The following is a 15,536-nucleotide window of genomic DNA, read 5'->3' as shown; positions in this document are numbered from 1 at the left end:
TTGTCAAACACTTTGCAAGCAAGCTCTGATACCAATGTAATATCTCATGTCAATTTGAACCTCAACTTGTTGATTTGTAGGTCGAGGAATATTGTCAAACACTTCCAATACGATCTCTATATTTGTTGTTTCTTAGTTTCAGACTGATTATGCTTGCTTGAAATGATATCAAAGGGAATCTAAAAGCCTGTAATTGATTACTATTATATCTAAGAAAAAAACTAAATGCATATGCAATTCTCTTTTGGCTTTTCAAATGCATATAGATGAACTCTAAATGATAAATATGCACTTACAGCCAATTGGTATTTTGTCAAACACTTGGCATGCATACTATCATGTCAGTCATGGAAGATATAAGTATGCACATTATATCAAATATATAGACCTGCAACTTATCACTCCTTTAGTGAGATATTTTTTAATTCAATGCTTAACATAATATTCCAAGGCTCTTGGCTTTGCAACCCCAAAAAAAATTGAGTAGAAATGACATTATAGAGCTGATATAAAATGTGCATCTACAGCTACTTATGACAGCCACCTTTATAATGACAAATGACCAATTTAAATGATGTAAATTGATCGTAGAACCTAATATACAAATCGCCCAATGAAGGAGATGAAATTGCAATCATAATCAAGCCAAGTACTGTAGCGCGGATACTGTTCACGACACTATTTCACATCACTGTCCGCGGCACTGTAGCAGCCAGCAATAAATGTATTCTCCAATTTAAGCACAAATAGAACTCCAGAATGAAGCTCTCCTAAATGCCAAATTTAATAGATATTTCACCACCTCACATGGTTGCAACACTGAAGAAATGATGCTCTCCAATGGCTAACTGAAATCAGAAACCCATAGTTTCTTCTCCCAAGTTTATATCAAATGCAATTGACAATAATCGGATGCCTAACAATGAAGCTCTCACCTCTATTTATTCTTTTCCTTCACCCTTCTAGAAGGAAATAAAATATTATTTAATTACACTCTCTAGAAACTTCCCTCTTTCCAATACAATAATTAATTGTGCTTATAAAAAATGCACTCTCTAGAAGCTTCCCTCTTTCCAATACAATAATTAGTTGTACTTCTAGAAAATTAAATGTAAAGTCACCTTTAGATTTATTTATTTATTGACTTTAATTTAATTTATTTCTCCTTATTTCTCTACTTAGCCTTTGGAGAACAAAAAGCTAAGAAATCCATTGAGGGTCTAAAAGATGGGGAATATTACAGAAAGTTGATTCCTTAGTTTTGATATCCTCATGAAATATGAAGTAGCAGATTCTCCTTTGTTCATCTTAATGTTGGAGAGATTGTCTTTCAGAGCTAGAATTATAGTGGTATTGTTTATCTCAAACATTTCTTGAAGTGCTTTAAACATTTCATGTGTTGTGTCTAGCATTGAGATGATTGGAAGTAAATGGATCCTAACACCATCCACAATTAACTTCATGGCTTTGGTGTTATCGGTTTCCCATTATTCCAATTCATTACTTCCTTTGGGTGGTGGTTCGCATTTTTCAATGAATTGTTTTAAACCGTTCTCTTTCAAGGTTAACTTCATTTGCAATTTCCATCCTACAAAATCTGAATCACCTTCGAGCTTGTCTTCTAGCCTCATACCGTTCACCATTTTTGACAAATGTGGGATTTAAGAAAACTTGATTGCACTAGATAAATCTGATCTGGATCGTGTCTTAACCTGGCTTTGATACCATGTTTATTTTTGGTAATCAGATCTATATATATTTCACTGAATTTTACTTAAGAATTCTTGAATCCCTTTTTGGTATATATATTAGATTTTATATATGTACGAGACTTTGAATTTTTTCTTAGTCAATACAATTATTGATGAAATTAAGCTTTGGACCAAGGAGGCTCAATTGCCTTATGCTAACTCAGATTGCAGGTTATAGACCTATCACCAATTGTAGAATTTACTCAAGAGATCTGATCTCATAGACATTAAGTGCTGACAATGTAAGGATATCTTGTCTCAAATTTGACTGCACAAGTTAGTGATAGTTTTGATTGCACAATATCTCACTGAGTCTGAAGAGGTTGACAGACGTCAGTGATGAACCCAATGCGTTGAAGTAAATAAGAAATGTAGTGTTGGTTAGTCCTTGAAGACCTCTTATCCATCTACATTGTCGGCCAATTATATTTTTTGAGTTTTGTAGATGGTAGTTCACCGTTCAGAAGATAGATATTGGATTATTTTGTTTTATTCAATGATTGTTTGAATGCAAACATATAAACTTTATAAGGTATCGAGGAGTCTCCACCCAATGGGGTGACTACAGTGTGGAGTCATGTTCCATTGGGTCGTGACTCCCATATTGCCAGCATTTGACCATTCATTCGGGTCAATGAAAGTCAGTCAAATCAGATTTTGTTATGCAATTTAAATTATAATTATCATACTTACCAATAATATATATTAAATTGCATAATGTTACATTAAACATTTGAATATATATGTATGTATATATATCTGACTTGACTATAAGATTTTAACAACAATCCATGAACTTACAGGTAAAACATGCCTTGAAACCCTTTGAAATGAAGACTATTAGCAACAAGAGAATTCTTCAACAAACACATGCAGCTGCAATTATGGAAAATGCTCCCAAAGTGCAGATAGAAAATTATGCCCGGCGGCAGATATAAATGGGCGCTCAACCAACTCCAAATAAACCAACACACAATTTGATATAACAATTCCGGCGAATCCCTTCACAAATTCCAAAACAACCTCCAACAGCAAGAAAAATTAAACTTCCCCTTAGCAACAATTAATATAGTAGGAGAAATGACAAATTGTATACCTCAACACAATTTGCCAAACAATCTCCGAATAATTCTCATAATTGAATCTACAGTTCTTCAGCTATAGATCCCAAACCCTTATACTTCAACAAGGGCACAAAATCAGAGCTTCAGAAGTGTCACCAAGACAATAGAAGAAAATAAGATAATCAAATAATCGGATGCTTTTTTCATCAAATAAGCTCATATTTATAATCTCCAAATGGCACAAGTTTCCCAAGTAAACTCCACAACATTAAAATATAAAGTCATTATAATATAATTTATTAATTGCTTTTGGCTCCTAAAAATGATATTTTCCACCATAACATGATATTCTGGCACACAAGGGCACTGTTTCTTGTGCCCACGATTTAAAACTTTTTGACCCAATTCCAACGAACTATGATACTGAGGTGACCAACATACAACAGCAAAAATAACAACCTCATCATATTAAATGAATAATAATAATAATTCAACCGTCTTGCAAAAACAACTGTAAAAGCATCAAAATCAAAATTTGACAATACCAGAGTGATCCTGATGAAGAAAGATGATGAATGAACTTGATGGGGTGACTTACTATAAATAGATGCTCCCTCCAAGATTCTTGGAGCCCAAACCAGAAGCTTGAAATAAAAATTGAGAGCATTAATGAACTCTAACTCAACTAAGCTCATCGGAACCAACAATTTGACTTACTATAAATAGTAAGTCGCCCAAACGGAACCAACAATTTGACTTACTATAAATAGTAAGTCGCTCAAACGGAACCAAAAAACATCATACGCTGTTGGAAAGCCTATAAACCCACAACTGAGACCCTCAAATCCCATGTCAGCTCACGAGGGTCATGATGGTCAATTGACCAAGCCAACTGCAGGAACCTGCAAAAAACGGAGACAATACAACCTGATTATCAGTTCCACTGCTATTTCTCGTTTTAACTAGTAGCCACTCACTACTTATGTTTATATAACAAGATTAATATTTCACTTGCATTATGCCCAAGTCTCAATTACAACAGTTTTTGTTTTTTCAGTTCCACTGCTATTTCTGCATTCTAACAACTACTAGCTACTCATTACTCCATTTTTATAAACAGGATGCTAAAAGACTGGAAACAGTTTTTATGTTTATGTTGCATGTGTGAACTACATGCCATTTGCTAATTGATTGTCATAGTAATGTACACTTCATTTTATATTTGCAGATACAAAACAGAGCATATATTGCAGGACTGCATGATAAAGGTATGTACTCCATTGTTCTGGAACACATGTTGCATGTCAGTAGATATAATTAGCTGCAGAAAACCATTGTGCATGAAATGTTATCTTTACCACTCTAGGGAAACTTATGCTAAATATATATATATATATATATTTTCAAAGAAACTGATTCTACAACAATTAATTGACTTTCAACTTCACTGTAAAATCTAAGAAATAATTAACAAGTTTTCAATGAATTTCTGAGAAAATTAATTCATAAACTGATTTGGCATCAACCAATTTTTGAAATCAAACATACCAATAGCCTCGGTCAGATTGCTGTTAAGGATTTGCTTCAGATGTATGGAATACCATTTAGTGGGAGCACTTTGGCGTGAAACCCTCTAATTGCTGCAACAGACAAGTCAGATTGCTTCTCTTTGCATTTACTGAATGCTTGTGCAATATAGCTGATGAAGGTTTCCTCTGTTAATTGCAGATCATTGTATAAATAACCCTCGAGCTGTTTTTGTCTTCAACTGCAGACAAAGTCACCACCTATCATGCTGAAAGTCGTTGCTGGAAGTACTGAACTGAATCCTCTGGGGAATAGTCTAAAAGGAACTCATGAACAAGGGTTTTCTCCTGTAAATTTATGCCTTGCAAAGTGAAAATAAAAAGATTTCATCCTTCACAATGAAGCCAATCTCCAACTCAATGGCTTAGGAAGATTTTTGTTTTCTACCAAAAAGCTGCAGTTTTTCCCTATAACATTGACTTTGGAGACTTGGGCAATTTTTTTTCACTTCAGCTTAATAAATAACTCAGGTATTTAGCAGCTAGGAATGTAGAGGTTGTGACTTGAGTAGTCCTGTTAAGAGATGGCAATAAACAATTTAATTTTCTTAAAATAACCATAGTTTTTGCCCCTTTTATTTAATTATGTACTTAAACCCTTTATTCTTTTAATGTTTAGCATATGGGATGAATAAATAGTAGGCTAACATGATTATTGTAATATTGCTATCAAGATTTAACCGTGTGGTTGTTTTTTTAGTCAAACTCGTTCACTCATGTTTCATGAGAAAGCCCCTAAATAATAGTTCATGAGCTTAAGGGGCTTTCTAATGAATGGTTTATAAGGCACAACACTTGGAAAGCCCCTTAACATGATTATTTATTATAAGCTAAGCAAGAGGGGACATTACAGTGCAATGCCAGAAATCTGTACAACTCATGTTAATATTCTCTATGTAGGTGAAGTCATCTTCAGAGTTTTTTTCTGCTGTTATGGAAATCCCACGAATATTCCATCTAGCAAAGCAACAGTACAAACATACTTTGCTTGGTTGCAATAGCTTCAATATGACACAAAACTACAGTAGCATATATGAAATAAACTTCTGGTCACTTAAAATGGTCATGAAGGTCCAATTAATGACTTTGGGATGCACTAGATAAAAATGATCCTCTTTCATCAATTGCAAAATTTTCTAAATTTTAAAAATAGACAGTTTCTTGTTTGACCGTTGTTTGAGAGGTTTTGTGATGTTTGTTTTTGTCCTAAAAAGAATAATTCCTTACGGGGCAGTTTGTCCATGTTTCTACAGGTAAAGCAACCATTGTGGAAGTAGAAAGTACAAGCATTAACAAAGAAACAGGAGAAGTGCTTTGCAGGAACAGGTTAGAACTAAATTGTTCTAGTAATTTCCTGGAGTAGATTACTCTTTAGCTCCTGTTAAGAAGACAATGAATATCTGTTCTTTGGTGTTTTTCTCATTCTTCAGGAGTACAATTTATCTCCGTGGAACAGGTGGTTTCTCGAAGACTTCAGAACTATATTCATACTCATCTCCAAGTTCAATGCCCAAAGTCACTCCTATTGTGATTCCAAAGGATACTCCTTTTGCTGTCCATGAAGACCACACACAGCAATCCCAAGTAAGATCTATTTTTGTGGCTTTGTAAGAAGGAAGAGAAATAACTAGAGGCCATTATTTGTACTAGATATATTATAATTTCAATATATAATATCAGACTATGCTTTGTGCACAGTTATTTCTCGTTTATATTGATATAATAACACTATATTAGTTACGTTTAAAAGGTAACAATTATGTTACAATCACCCTGTAACTTGTTCATTTAATAATACATGTAAATCACAGTCATTGAAGTGTTTGGCATCTGTTTGCTACTATATCTGATAAATTAAATACATGAATTAATGATATAGGTGACAATGCATACCAGATACAGGAGCATAATATGTATTTTTTCGTACATGAGATTATTACAGAGAATAAGACCAGAGATGGTTGATCAAGGATTACATTTGATCTGACTCTATTCTACTCCCTTTCCTTTATGATATGCAACCTATTTAAAGAACCTAACAGTTACCAAATAGAACATGTTCACAACCCTCACCAACCAACACTTATGACAAACGAATTAATGTTTACTGTACAGGATAAACGGTTTATAATGCATTCAGACAATAGACAAAAACATGTAACACAGAAGTATTCCTTTTATTATTCGCATGTATACAAACGATACTACAATATTCGATATGATTGATTACAATGATGATGCTTCCAAGTCCATTCTGGACAGTGTACATATACCTTCCCGAAAGGGTGACTCAACCGTCATGCGCCCATTTGGATACAATTCTACCCGTCGGCTACAATATATATATATATATATAGACCTGCTCCTTTCTGACTTTCAGTTCTGCCTTTGCCTTCATCTGAATCTCCAAAGCTGATTGCATCATCCCAGCAATCTTTCACAACTCTTTCTCCTTCTCATCTGCTACTCTCTCCTTCTCCACTGCCAAGTTCTGTCTAACAAGGCTGCCCTCTTGGATTCCCAGGCTGCCCTCTCTGTGGCTAACTTGGCAGCTAATTCCTCCCAAACCCTCTCAGCTACTACCTGATCTACCTAGCTCCTTTGAAGGGTGTGATACGCATCTATAACAAGATAGATCTTTTTCCGTCACACCATTTTCACATTCATCTCGTGCCTGCACCAAACTGGTGTCCACAACACGTTGCATTTGTAACCTTCACTAACACAATAATGTCACATTTGTTTACTGTATAGGTAAAATAAATGAACGCATACAGACAATAGAACAGAATAGCAAAATTATATTCGCATACGCCAAACATACAATATGCTTCATAAGATTCGCAATAGTAGATGAATGATGCTTTACAATGATCCAGACGGGATATAAATACTACCACCGAACCTTCCCGAAGGAGTCCGTCGATGAATGATGCTTTACAATGATCCAGACGGGATATAAATACTACCGCCAAACCTTCCCGAAGGAGTCCGTCGGCCACAACATTACATCCGCTACAAACTATTTACCCGTCAGCTACAAAATACAAAACATTAAATGAACGCATACAGACAATAGAACAAAAGAGCAGAATTATATTCGCATATGCCAGACATACAATATGCTTCATAAGATTCGCAATAGTAGATGAATGATGCTTTACAATGATCCAGACGGGATATAAATACTATCGCTGAACCTTCCCGAAGGAGTCCGTCAGCCACAACATTACATCCGCTACAAACTATTTACCCATCGGCTACAAAATACAAAACACCGACGACAGTCAATCCGTTGGCTACAGAAACATCGCTGGACCCATCCAGTCGGCTAACACCATCCCCCCCAAAAAGAAAAGTCGTCTCCTGACAACTAACAAAATATCTGAGACAAATTAACAAACAAAATACATTAACAAAGTGACTACAACAAGAGAAATCTGCTTCTGACACATCACTGTCACCTTCGTTCCGTGCCTGTAGCCTCTGCTAACACAACACTGCCTCCTTGATGAAGCTGACCTTGATAGCCACCTGTGTTGCTTTCTCTGCTTCCAACACTAGGTCCACTGAGCTAAGTGTCGCTGCACTGCCTCCAATTGGATGATTAGCTCCTCCCGAGCTCTCTACGCATCCACCAAGACAACCTCCCGGCCAACACTTACTCCCAGTGCCTCGGTACACAAACAGTCCATGCCTGTAGCAACTTCAACTCTTCTCAACTGGTCAAACTCCCACGACTGATACCCGCAACGACTGGGGGTCCAGGGGGCAACGCCCCCAGCAGCCTAGATCTTTCATTCATTTTGTTCAAATTTGATCGGTCCGCCAACACCAAATTAGCACTTCGCAACCCACACAGAAATGCACAGAACACACCATTTCTGTCATTTTTTGCCGATTCTGCACTCTTTCTGGCAACCACGGATGCGTCCCCTTTCCTTTGGCATCATCTGTAACTCATTCTGAACAACTTGAATCTGTCGTTTTTTTTTTTTTTTTTTTAAATTTTACTGCTTCTTCTACAATCCACCACAAATCCCTCTACACACAGAAATTCTTCTCCTTCCCTACACAGATTTCATCTTGGCTCTTGCAATTTTACTGTGAGGCCGCTAAACTCAAAAGCGCCCAAACTAAATATGCCATATTTTTCTCAAAACCCTGAGCTTCTCCTTCTGGCAGAACAAGCACTCTTCTTTATGTCTCTGTTTCCCCGCGAAAGTCTGGCTGGAGGAGGGAATGGAGTCTGAGGCTTGCGTTCAGCTTCATGCGTTCCGATGCCTCCGATGCTTTGTTCAGATGTTTTCAGTGCCTCCTCATCCCAACCGATCCGTCTCAAAATCCTGTGCAATCCTTTTGTGCGGACTCCTATGTTTCTTTCTCCTGCACTATCCAGGCAGCGAATGGCAATAGGATATTGCCATGGAACAAGAGTTCGAACCCCGTGGTGGCCATTAAGGGCGTGGCAGGCAGCTCCAAGGCGGAGGAATGGAACGACAACGTGCTTCAGACAAGGGATTCAGAAGTTTTATGCCCGCGGCTAATTTTTGGCGGAGGAGATCGACCGGCGGAGACACTCTGACTGGCGGAGGAGTTTTTTAAACCCACGGCCTTCCTTTTTACCGGCGAAGACTGCCCGCGGACCTTCCCTTGTTACCGGCGGAGAATGACAAGTTTTATGCCCACGAACAGCTACCCACGGGGCTTTTAACAACTCGCGGACATTCCTATCACTCCTGCAGACAGGCTGCTGCCCGCGGGGTCTTTGACTCTGCCCGCGGACAGGCTGTTGCTCGCGGGGCTTTTCAGTCCACGGGTCTTTTTGTCCGCGGGGCCCCCAAAAATATTTATTTTTATTTTTATTTTTTTTCTTTATATATATGGCGTCGCTGCGAGAAAATCCGGTAATGACGATGACGGAGGATTCAACGACGGCGAGAACTTTCTTGCGTGATATAGTTTCAACTTAGATCTGTTAACTGACTGGGCCATCTCCTGTCCGTCCAAGGCCACCAGTTTGATTGCTCCAGTGTCGCCAATCTCTCGGATCTTATATGGTCCAAGCCATGTGGCCTTAAACTTTTTCACTTTGATTTCATTCCGACCGTTGTATGCCTTACGTTTGTTCTGTGCCACCTCCGTTGCCCACTGTGCCTGCGGTTGTCGCGCAACTGGATTATTTCCTTGCTGTCGATGCCCTTCCACTAATTTTATGCTGCGGTGTAACCTTTTGTTTCCGTGCGGTCCATTTACCATGTACCGGACAATGGGATCTTTTGTTTTTCTGTGTTCAGACTGTATGTTCTTCCCCTTAGCTTCAACCATGGCATTTTTTCCTTCTTCCGCTTCCTTGCATTCCTTCGGACATTCATTTTCCTGTGTTTTGTCACGTTCGTCGACCGTTAACATATTGCAACTCGGAAACAGTTCGTAGTCTTCTATCTGCCAGTGGAACAGGCCATTCACCAAGTCCAGGTCGTCATCATTCGATCCTCTGTCAAGTCTCAATACTCCTTCGTCTGGTTCCATTCTCCTCTTTCCTTCGTCGTCACTTTCGCCGTCACTTTCTGAATCTGACGATGCTGCCTCCTCACCGACTATTTGTGTATGCAGGTCAATTGTGAATCTTTTGCCTCCGCGCTCCATTGATAGGGTATTTCGTTTCCAATCATGTTTTACTTTTGCTTGCACCAACCAATCCCGTCTCAGAATAGCATCATATCCTTTTTTTTCAATGGAATGACCACAAAATCCAATAAAAATGGTTGCGTACCAATGGTTACCGGTTGCGCCCTCAAGATTCCCAATGGTTTGATCCCGTGCTAGTCCGCCGTGAGCAACTGGAATGTAGGTGGCCACAGTGTCGACTTCCCCAACTTCTTCCAGGTATCCTCCGGTAAGACATTCACGCCAGACCCTCCGTCAACAATTGTCTCTGTCAAAACATTTCCCAAAATTCCCATCTCGACGACCGTCGGATGTTGTTCGGAGGTGAGTGCGAGCAACATCGGATCTATTGTCATCACTTCCCTACTATCCCTTCCTGTGTCCTCCATTGCTTTGGGAAACGGTGTATGATTCGAAATGGTCGTCTGTAACTGGGGCATTGTGAGGAGGTCACTTATCTTAACCGTTATCTCCATTTGTAAGATCTGTCGTACAATGTTTTATTCTGCGAAGTTCCTTGCCAAGGTGTCGGTGATGTCCTTCAACTGAGATGTCCCTGCCGACGATGCCTTTGCAATTTCCGCCTGTGCTTCCCCCACTTTTCTCTTTTCCTCCGCTTGCCTCCGTGTAATTGCCAGAACCTCCTCTACATCCGTGCCAACAGTGATCAAGTTTACTCCAGCCTTTGGACACTTGGAATCTTCGTGATTGCAGGGTCTGCACCATCTGCATAATAATTTTGGTGTGTTTGCTATTGTACAATCCCGTGCAAAATGACCCCACAAATTACATGCTCGGCATTGAACAATCGGCCGTCCATTTGCATCATACTGAGTTCGACTTCGGCTCCCATTATTATTGTTATTTTGCCCTCTGCTATTATTCCTGTATCCTCCGGATGTAGCATCGACGGTATTCGTGTTTCCGCTACTACCCGACGAGGAAGCCTCCTGTGTGAGAAACACTTGCGGAGATCCTCTTGTCTTCATGTTAAAGGGGCACTCCTTTGTCGAATGGCCCATGATCTGACAAATGTCACAGAATTGGTTCTTCGGACACGATCCTTTAGTATGCCCATCTGTCTTACACTTCGTGCACCACCGCTCACTGCCTTTTGGCTCCTTCTGCATGTTTTTAAACTCCTTCATCATGCGAACCATATCCTTCTGTAGGGCACGAACCTTCTTGCTGTTGCCTTCGTCGTCGCTACTATCATCTCCGTCAAGCTCGTCGTCATCCGAATCAGAGGAGCTAGTTTTCTTCTTTTTTGTCTTCTGCTCACTTTCAAGGTCCAGTGCTCTGTTATACGCATCCACATATGATGACGGTGGGACAATTTTCATTTTCCTCCGCAATTTCGATCGTAGGCCGTCCACGAACCATCTTTTCTGCAATCCGTCTGCCGGCTTGCTTTCCATTTTGTTTATTAAGTCTTTTAATCTCTTGGCGTAGACGCGGACAGTTTCGTGCTTCCCCTGTTTGGTATTGAAAATCTCCGCTACGATCTCATTATCATCCTGCAAGAGTTTAAATTCCGCCAGGAACTCTTTTTTAATGTTATCCCAGCTATTTAGCTTTTGTGGATCCATATCCGAAAATCAATCAATCGCCACACCCCGTAGGGTTGTCGGAAATTGCCTGACCCATTCGTTGGCATCTGTGATTCCATTTGCCCGCCAGATCGTCTCACATCTTACAATGTCGGATGGGGTCGGCTGTACCATCGCCCTCAAACTTCGGCAGCTTTTCTTTGGGTCCCGCCATAACACCGGAGGTCTGCACTCCCACACCGGAAGTTTGCACTCCTACACCGGCGGTAGGCACTCCCACACCGGCGGTTGGCACTCCCACACCGACAGTTTGAACTCCCACACCGGCAATCTAAACTCCCGCACCGGCAGTCTGCACTCCTGCATCGGAGGTGTCGACAGCTGTGAACCTTGGTGAAAAATAAGGATCCTCTAAAGTTGTTTCCCGCGGAAGTCTATCCCCGACGAAGAGGTCACTCCACGCTCGTGCTCCCTCAACACTGCGAGCCGTGCGAGTTGATGCTCTTCCATCTGATTTTTCCTCCCTCGGCGAACACAAATTCAGGAACTCCTCCCATGCTTCTTCCACCAATTCCACCCGCGGCCGAGTCTCCTCCAACAATTGTTCCGCGCTCCGGTTTCCATCGGCAATCTTCTGAAATCTCCGTCGGCGTTCAACTTGCTGTGCCAGAATTAAATTCTCTTGCGCAATACGGGTTCCATCTTTTTCCTTGACCTTATTCCGATCTTTGTTAAGCTGATTTGGCATTAATCTTCATTCCTCCCACCTTCTAGATTCATAAGGCAACGGCACCAAATGTTTACCGTACAGGTAAAATAAATGAACGCATACAGACAATAGAATAGAATAGCAGAATTATATTTGCATACGCCAGACATACAATATGCTTCATAAGATTCGCAATAGTAGATGAATGATGCTTTACAATGATCCAGACGGGATATAAATACTACTGCTGAACCTTCTCGAAGGAGTCCGTCGGCCACAACATTACATCCGCTACAAACTATTTACCCGTCAGCTACAAAATACAAAACATCGACGACAGTCAATCCGTCAGCTACAGAAACACCGCCGAACCCATCCAGTCAGCTAACAACCTTAGCCAATCTGACCTTGATAGTCACCCATGCCACCTTTACTTTCAATGCTTAGGTACGCTGGGCCAAGTGTCACTCTTACTGCCTCCAATTGGATGGTCAACTCCTCCTGAGCTCTCTATGCATCCACCAAGACAGCCCCACGTCCAACACCTACTCCGAGTGCCTCAAAGCGTATCACCCTTCTCGAAAGGCTTACTCCAATGCTCTCTCCACCTCTGGCAAACCAACACTCCATTCCTACAGCAACTCCAGGTCTCATCAATTGGTCACACTTCACATGATTGATAACTGAACTCAGTGGGGGTCTAGAGGGCATCGCCCCCAACGGGGTCAAGGGGTAGCGCCCCCGCCGCCAAGACCAAATTAGCACTCTCAAACCCACATAAAAGTCCATGGAATACACCATTTTTGTAATTTTCTTCTGATTCCATACTCTTTCAACCAATCGCTTATGTTTTACTACCTATTTATGTCTTTCCCTTCCCTTTGGTATCATATGTTATTCATTGTGAACATTTTTTATTTGTCGTCTTTTTTTTTGTTCTTTTTTTTTAATACGGCTCCTGCTTCCTAAAGAGTGCGGCTCCTCCTTTTGAATGCTCTGGTACAACCTCCAAAGGGTAATTTTATTACAGTACCTCTGTCAGTGCGGCTTCTCTAATCCCTTTTAGTTTTATTATATCATGACTTAACTTCGTACGGTGTATGGCTACATGATGCAATGCTTCTATAGTGTGTAGTGTATTCCGTACGGCAAAGTATGTCACTATCCTTGTGCCATACAGTATGTCAATGTACTAGTTGTTTGATTTATACTCCTTTGCTAGGCCGTACAGTTCACTCCTTAAACCTATACATCCGTACGACACCTCTGCATGTGTTCACCTTCATCCGTACGACCATACGGACTAATTCGCTTCTCACTTCCTGCTCGACCGTACCGTATGGTGTGGCTGTCTGATTTGTGCTTTCCTCAAGGCCATACGGCACACTTTATTGCCTCCTCACATCCGTATGTCCGTTCAGTGACTTCAATCCTTCAGTTGATGGTCGTACCTTTTCCTTTGTTGGCCATACGGCTTACCTGCTTCTCTCATGCCCTGCTTTTATGTCGTATGGTGTACAGTATGATGCAGAGCCACACCTTGGAAAGCTCAGGAGGAATACTCACTCAACTGAGTTACTTCAAGGGGCACGACATCAATCAGCCGGGATTGAACTCGAACCAAACTCAAGATTGGATTAATCAGAATATATAAATCTCCATAGTTTTTCACCCGCACACCAAGATCTTTAACTCAGAATGTCCTCAAAGAAAATATATTTGCACTTTTACAAGAGAGACCAAGATCGAATTGCTGCCAAACTCCATAGTCGATTATCTATATCCTTTCTAAGGCAAAAACTGAAACTTTCTCTATTACCCAAATTCGAATGCCTCTCTTACATAGCCAACCGGTTTATTTAAAACTGACTCTCCTTTTCTAATAAAAGGATGAGAAACGTTTTTTCGTCTTCTATCCAAGAAAAGGATAAGAATCCAAAACTGCCTACTACCTATTATTGGAATCTGACAATCATTATCTACGAATTAAAACTACTCTAATTTAAAAAACCTATACCTGGTCCTAGGTGGCTATATCTGGAGAGCTCATCGAACTGCTACTCTAGGTATGCCACCACATGTAGGACGTTTATTGAAAACATTAAATTTAAATATTGAAAACATAAAACATTTCTTATTTTATTTCCCGCTCTGCTACTGCAGCATACTCCCCTGTAGAATGAATCTCAAGTCCTCTTGAGATGATGTGTTGTAGAAATGAATTTCATTCTTCTTTCGAACTTTCCAATTTCTTTGAACTAGGATGAGCATATCTACAAGAAAAACAAAAATAATATCCAACTTCTCCACCTTGTAGCTTTGATTCTTTAATGCTATAAATGTCACAGAAAATTCTCTAGCATGATTCACTATACATGAAATCTGCATCCCTACATAAACATTATTAGAAGAAAACATATCATCAGCATTAAGATTATTTGAGTTCTGTTTTTGAATATGAGCTTCCTTATACACCATGTAATGTGCATCATATCTATCTTCATCAATAGTAACTATAAACTTATCTGCTTCTTGACTATCAACTAGTTTCACATCTTGAATCTTAAGAATCATATTTATCTCTTCTTCCTTTATTAAACATTTATCATCATCTTGATCTTCTGTAGTAATCTCACTTTCAAATATCTCTTTCTTATTCCAACTTTGCTCAAGAACAATAACAGTATTGCACTCTTTCCTTTCTTCTTCAAGCTGAGTTTCTATACTACCGCCATGCCTTTTCCATTCTCCCACAATGGCTGCAAATTTTTCCCATAAATCATATTCTTCTTTAGAACTTGCTGTTACATATTCCTTAGCTTCATCTTCATGCCATTCCTCTTGACATTTTTCTTCATTATGCATATTTAAGGCTTCATCAGTTGCCTCCAAAATCTTTTCCATAGGAGTACCTTCCAACATTGTACTCTTCTCTATTTTCAAAGGACATGTTACTGTTCCAACCACAGATTGTTTGCATTCAAATCCAATAGGGCTTGTCTTGTTACTGCTCTCGTCAAGAGATACTTGTTGCACTTCTTGTTGCTGCACTTTGTGTTCTTGCTGCACTTCTTTCAACTTAGCTTTATTCTCTTTCAACTTAGCATCATTCTCCTCAAGTCTCCTTCTCAAATTGTTTATCTCCTCTTCTATCTTGCTTAGCTCTTCTCTTTGTTTTCTCCTTTCTTCTTTCTCTCTTTTCTTCT

The 15,536-nt window shown here is 39.8% G+C and overlaps 1 protein-coding gene across 23 annotated transcripts in view; it reads left to right on the top strand.

The window, feature by feature from the left end:
• The window catches only part of ECH2 (enoyl-CoA hydratase 2), a 203,669-nt gene that overhangs the window by 131,564 nt on the left and 56,569 nt on the right, over positions 1–15,536 (top strand). For all 23 annotated transcript variants that reach the window (XM_089816095.1, XM_089816101.1, XM_089816085.1 and 20 more), the window contains 3 exons: positions 4,044–4,083; positions 5,655–5,727; positions 5,832–5,985. In XM_089816095.1, coding sequence (XP_089672221.1) covers positions 4,044–4,083; positions 5,655–5,727; positions 5,832–5,985 — 267 coding nt within the window. The remainder of the gene's footprint in view (positions 1–4,043; positions 4,084–5,654; positions 5,728–5,831; positions 5,986–15,536) is intronic.

This window comes from Cupressus sempervirens, chromosome 1 (assembly GCF_028749045.1).
Source record: "Cupressus sempervirens isolate cs-2001-9-10 chromosome 1, ASM2874904v1, whole genome shotgun sequence".
Lineage (NCBI taxonomy): Eukaryota > Viridiplantae > Streptophyta > Pinopsida > Cupressales > Cupressaceae > Cupressus > Cupressus sempervirens.
The sequence above is the reverse complement of the archived record's forward strand: the minus strand, read 5'-3'. Positions and strand labels throughout refer to the sequence as shown.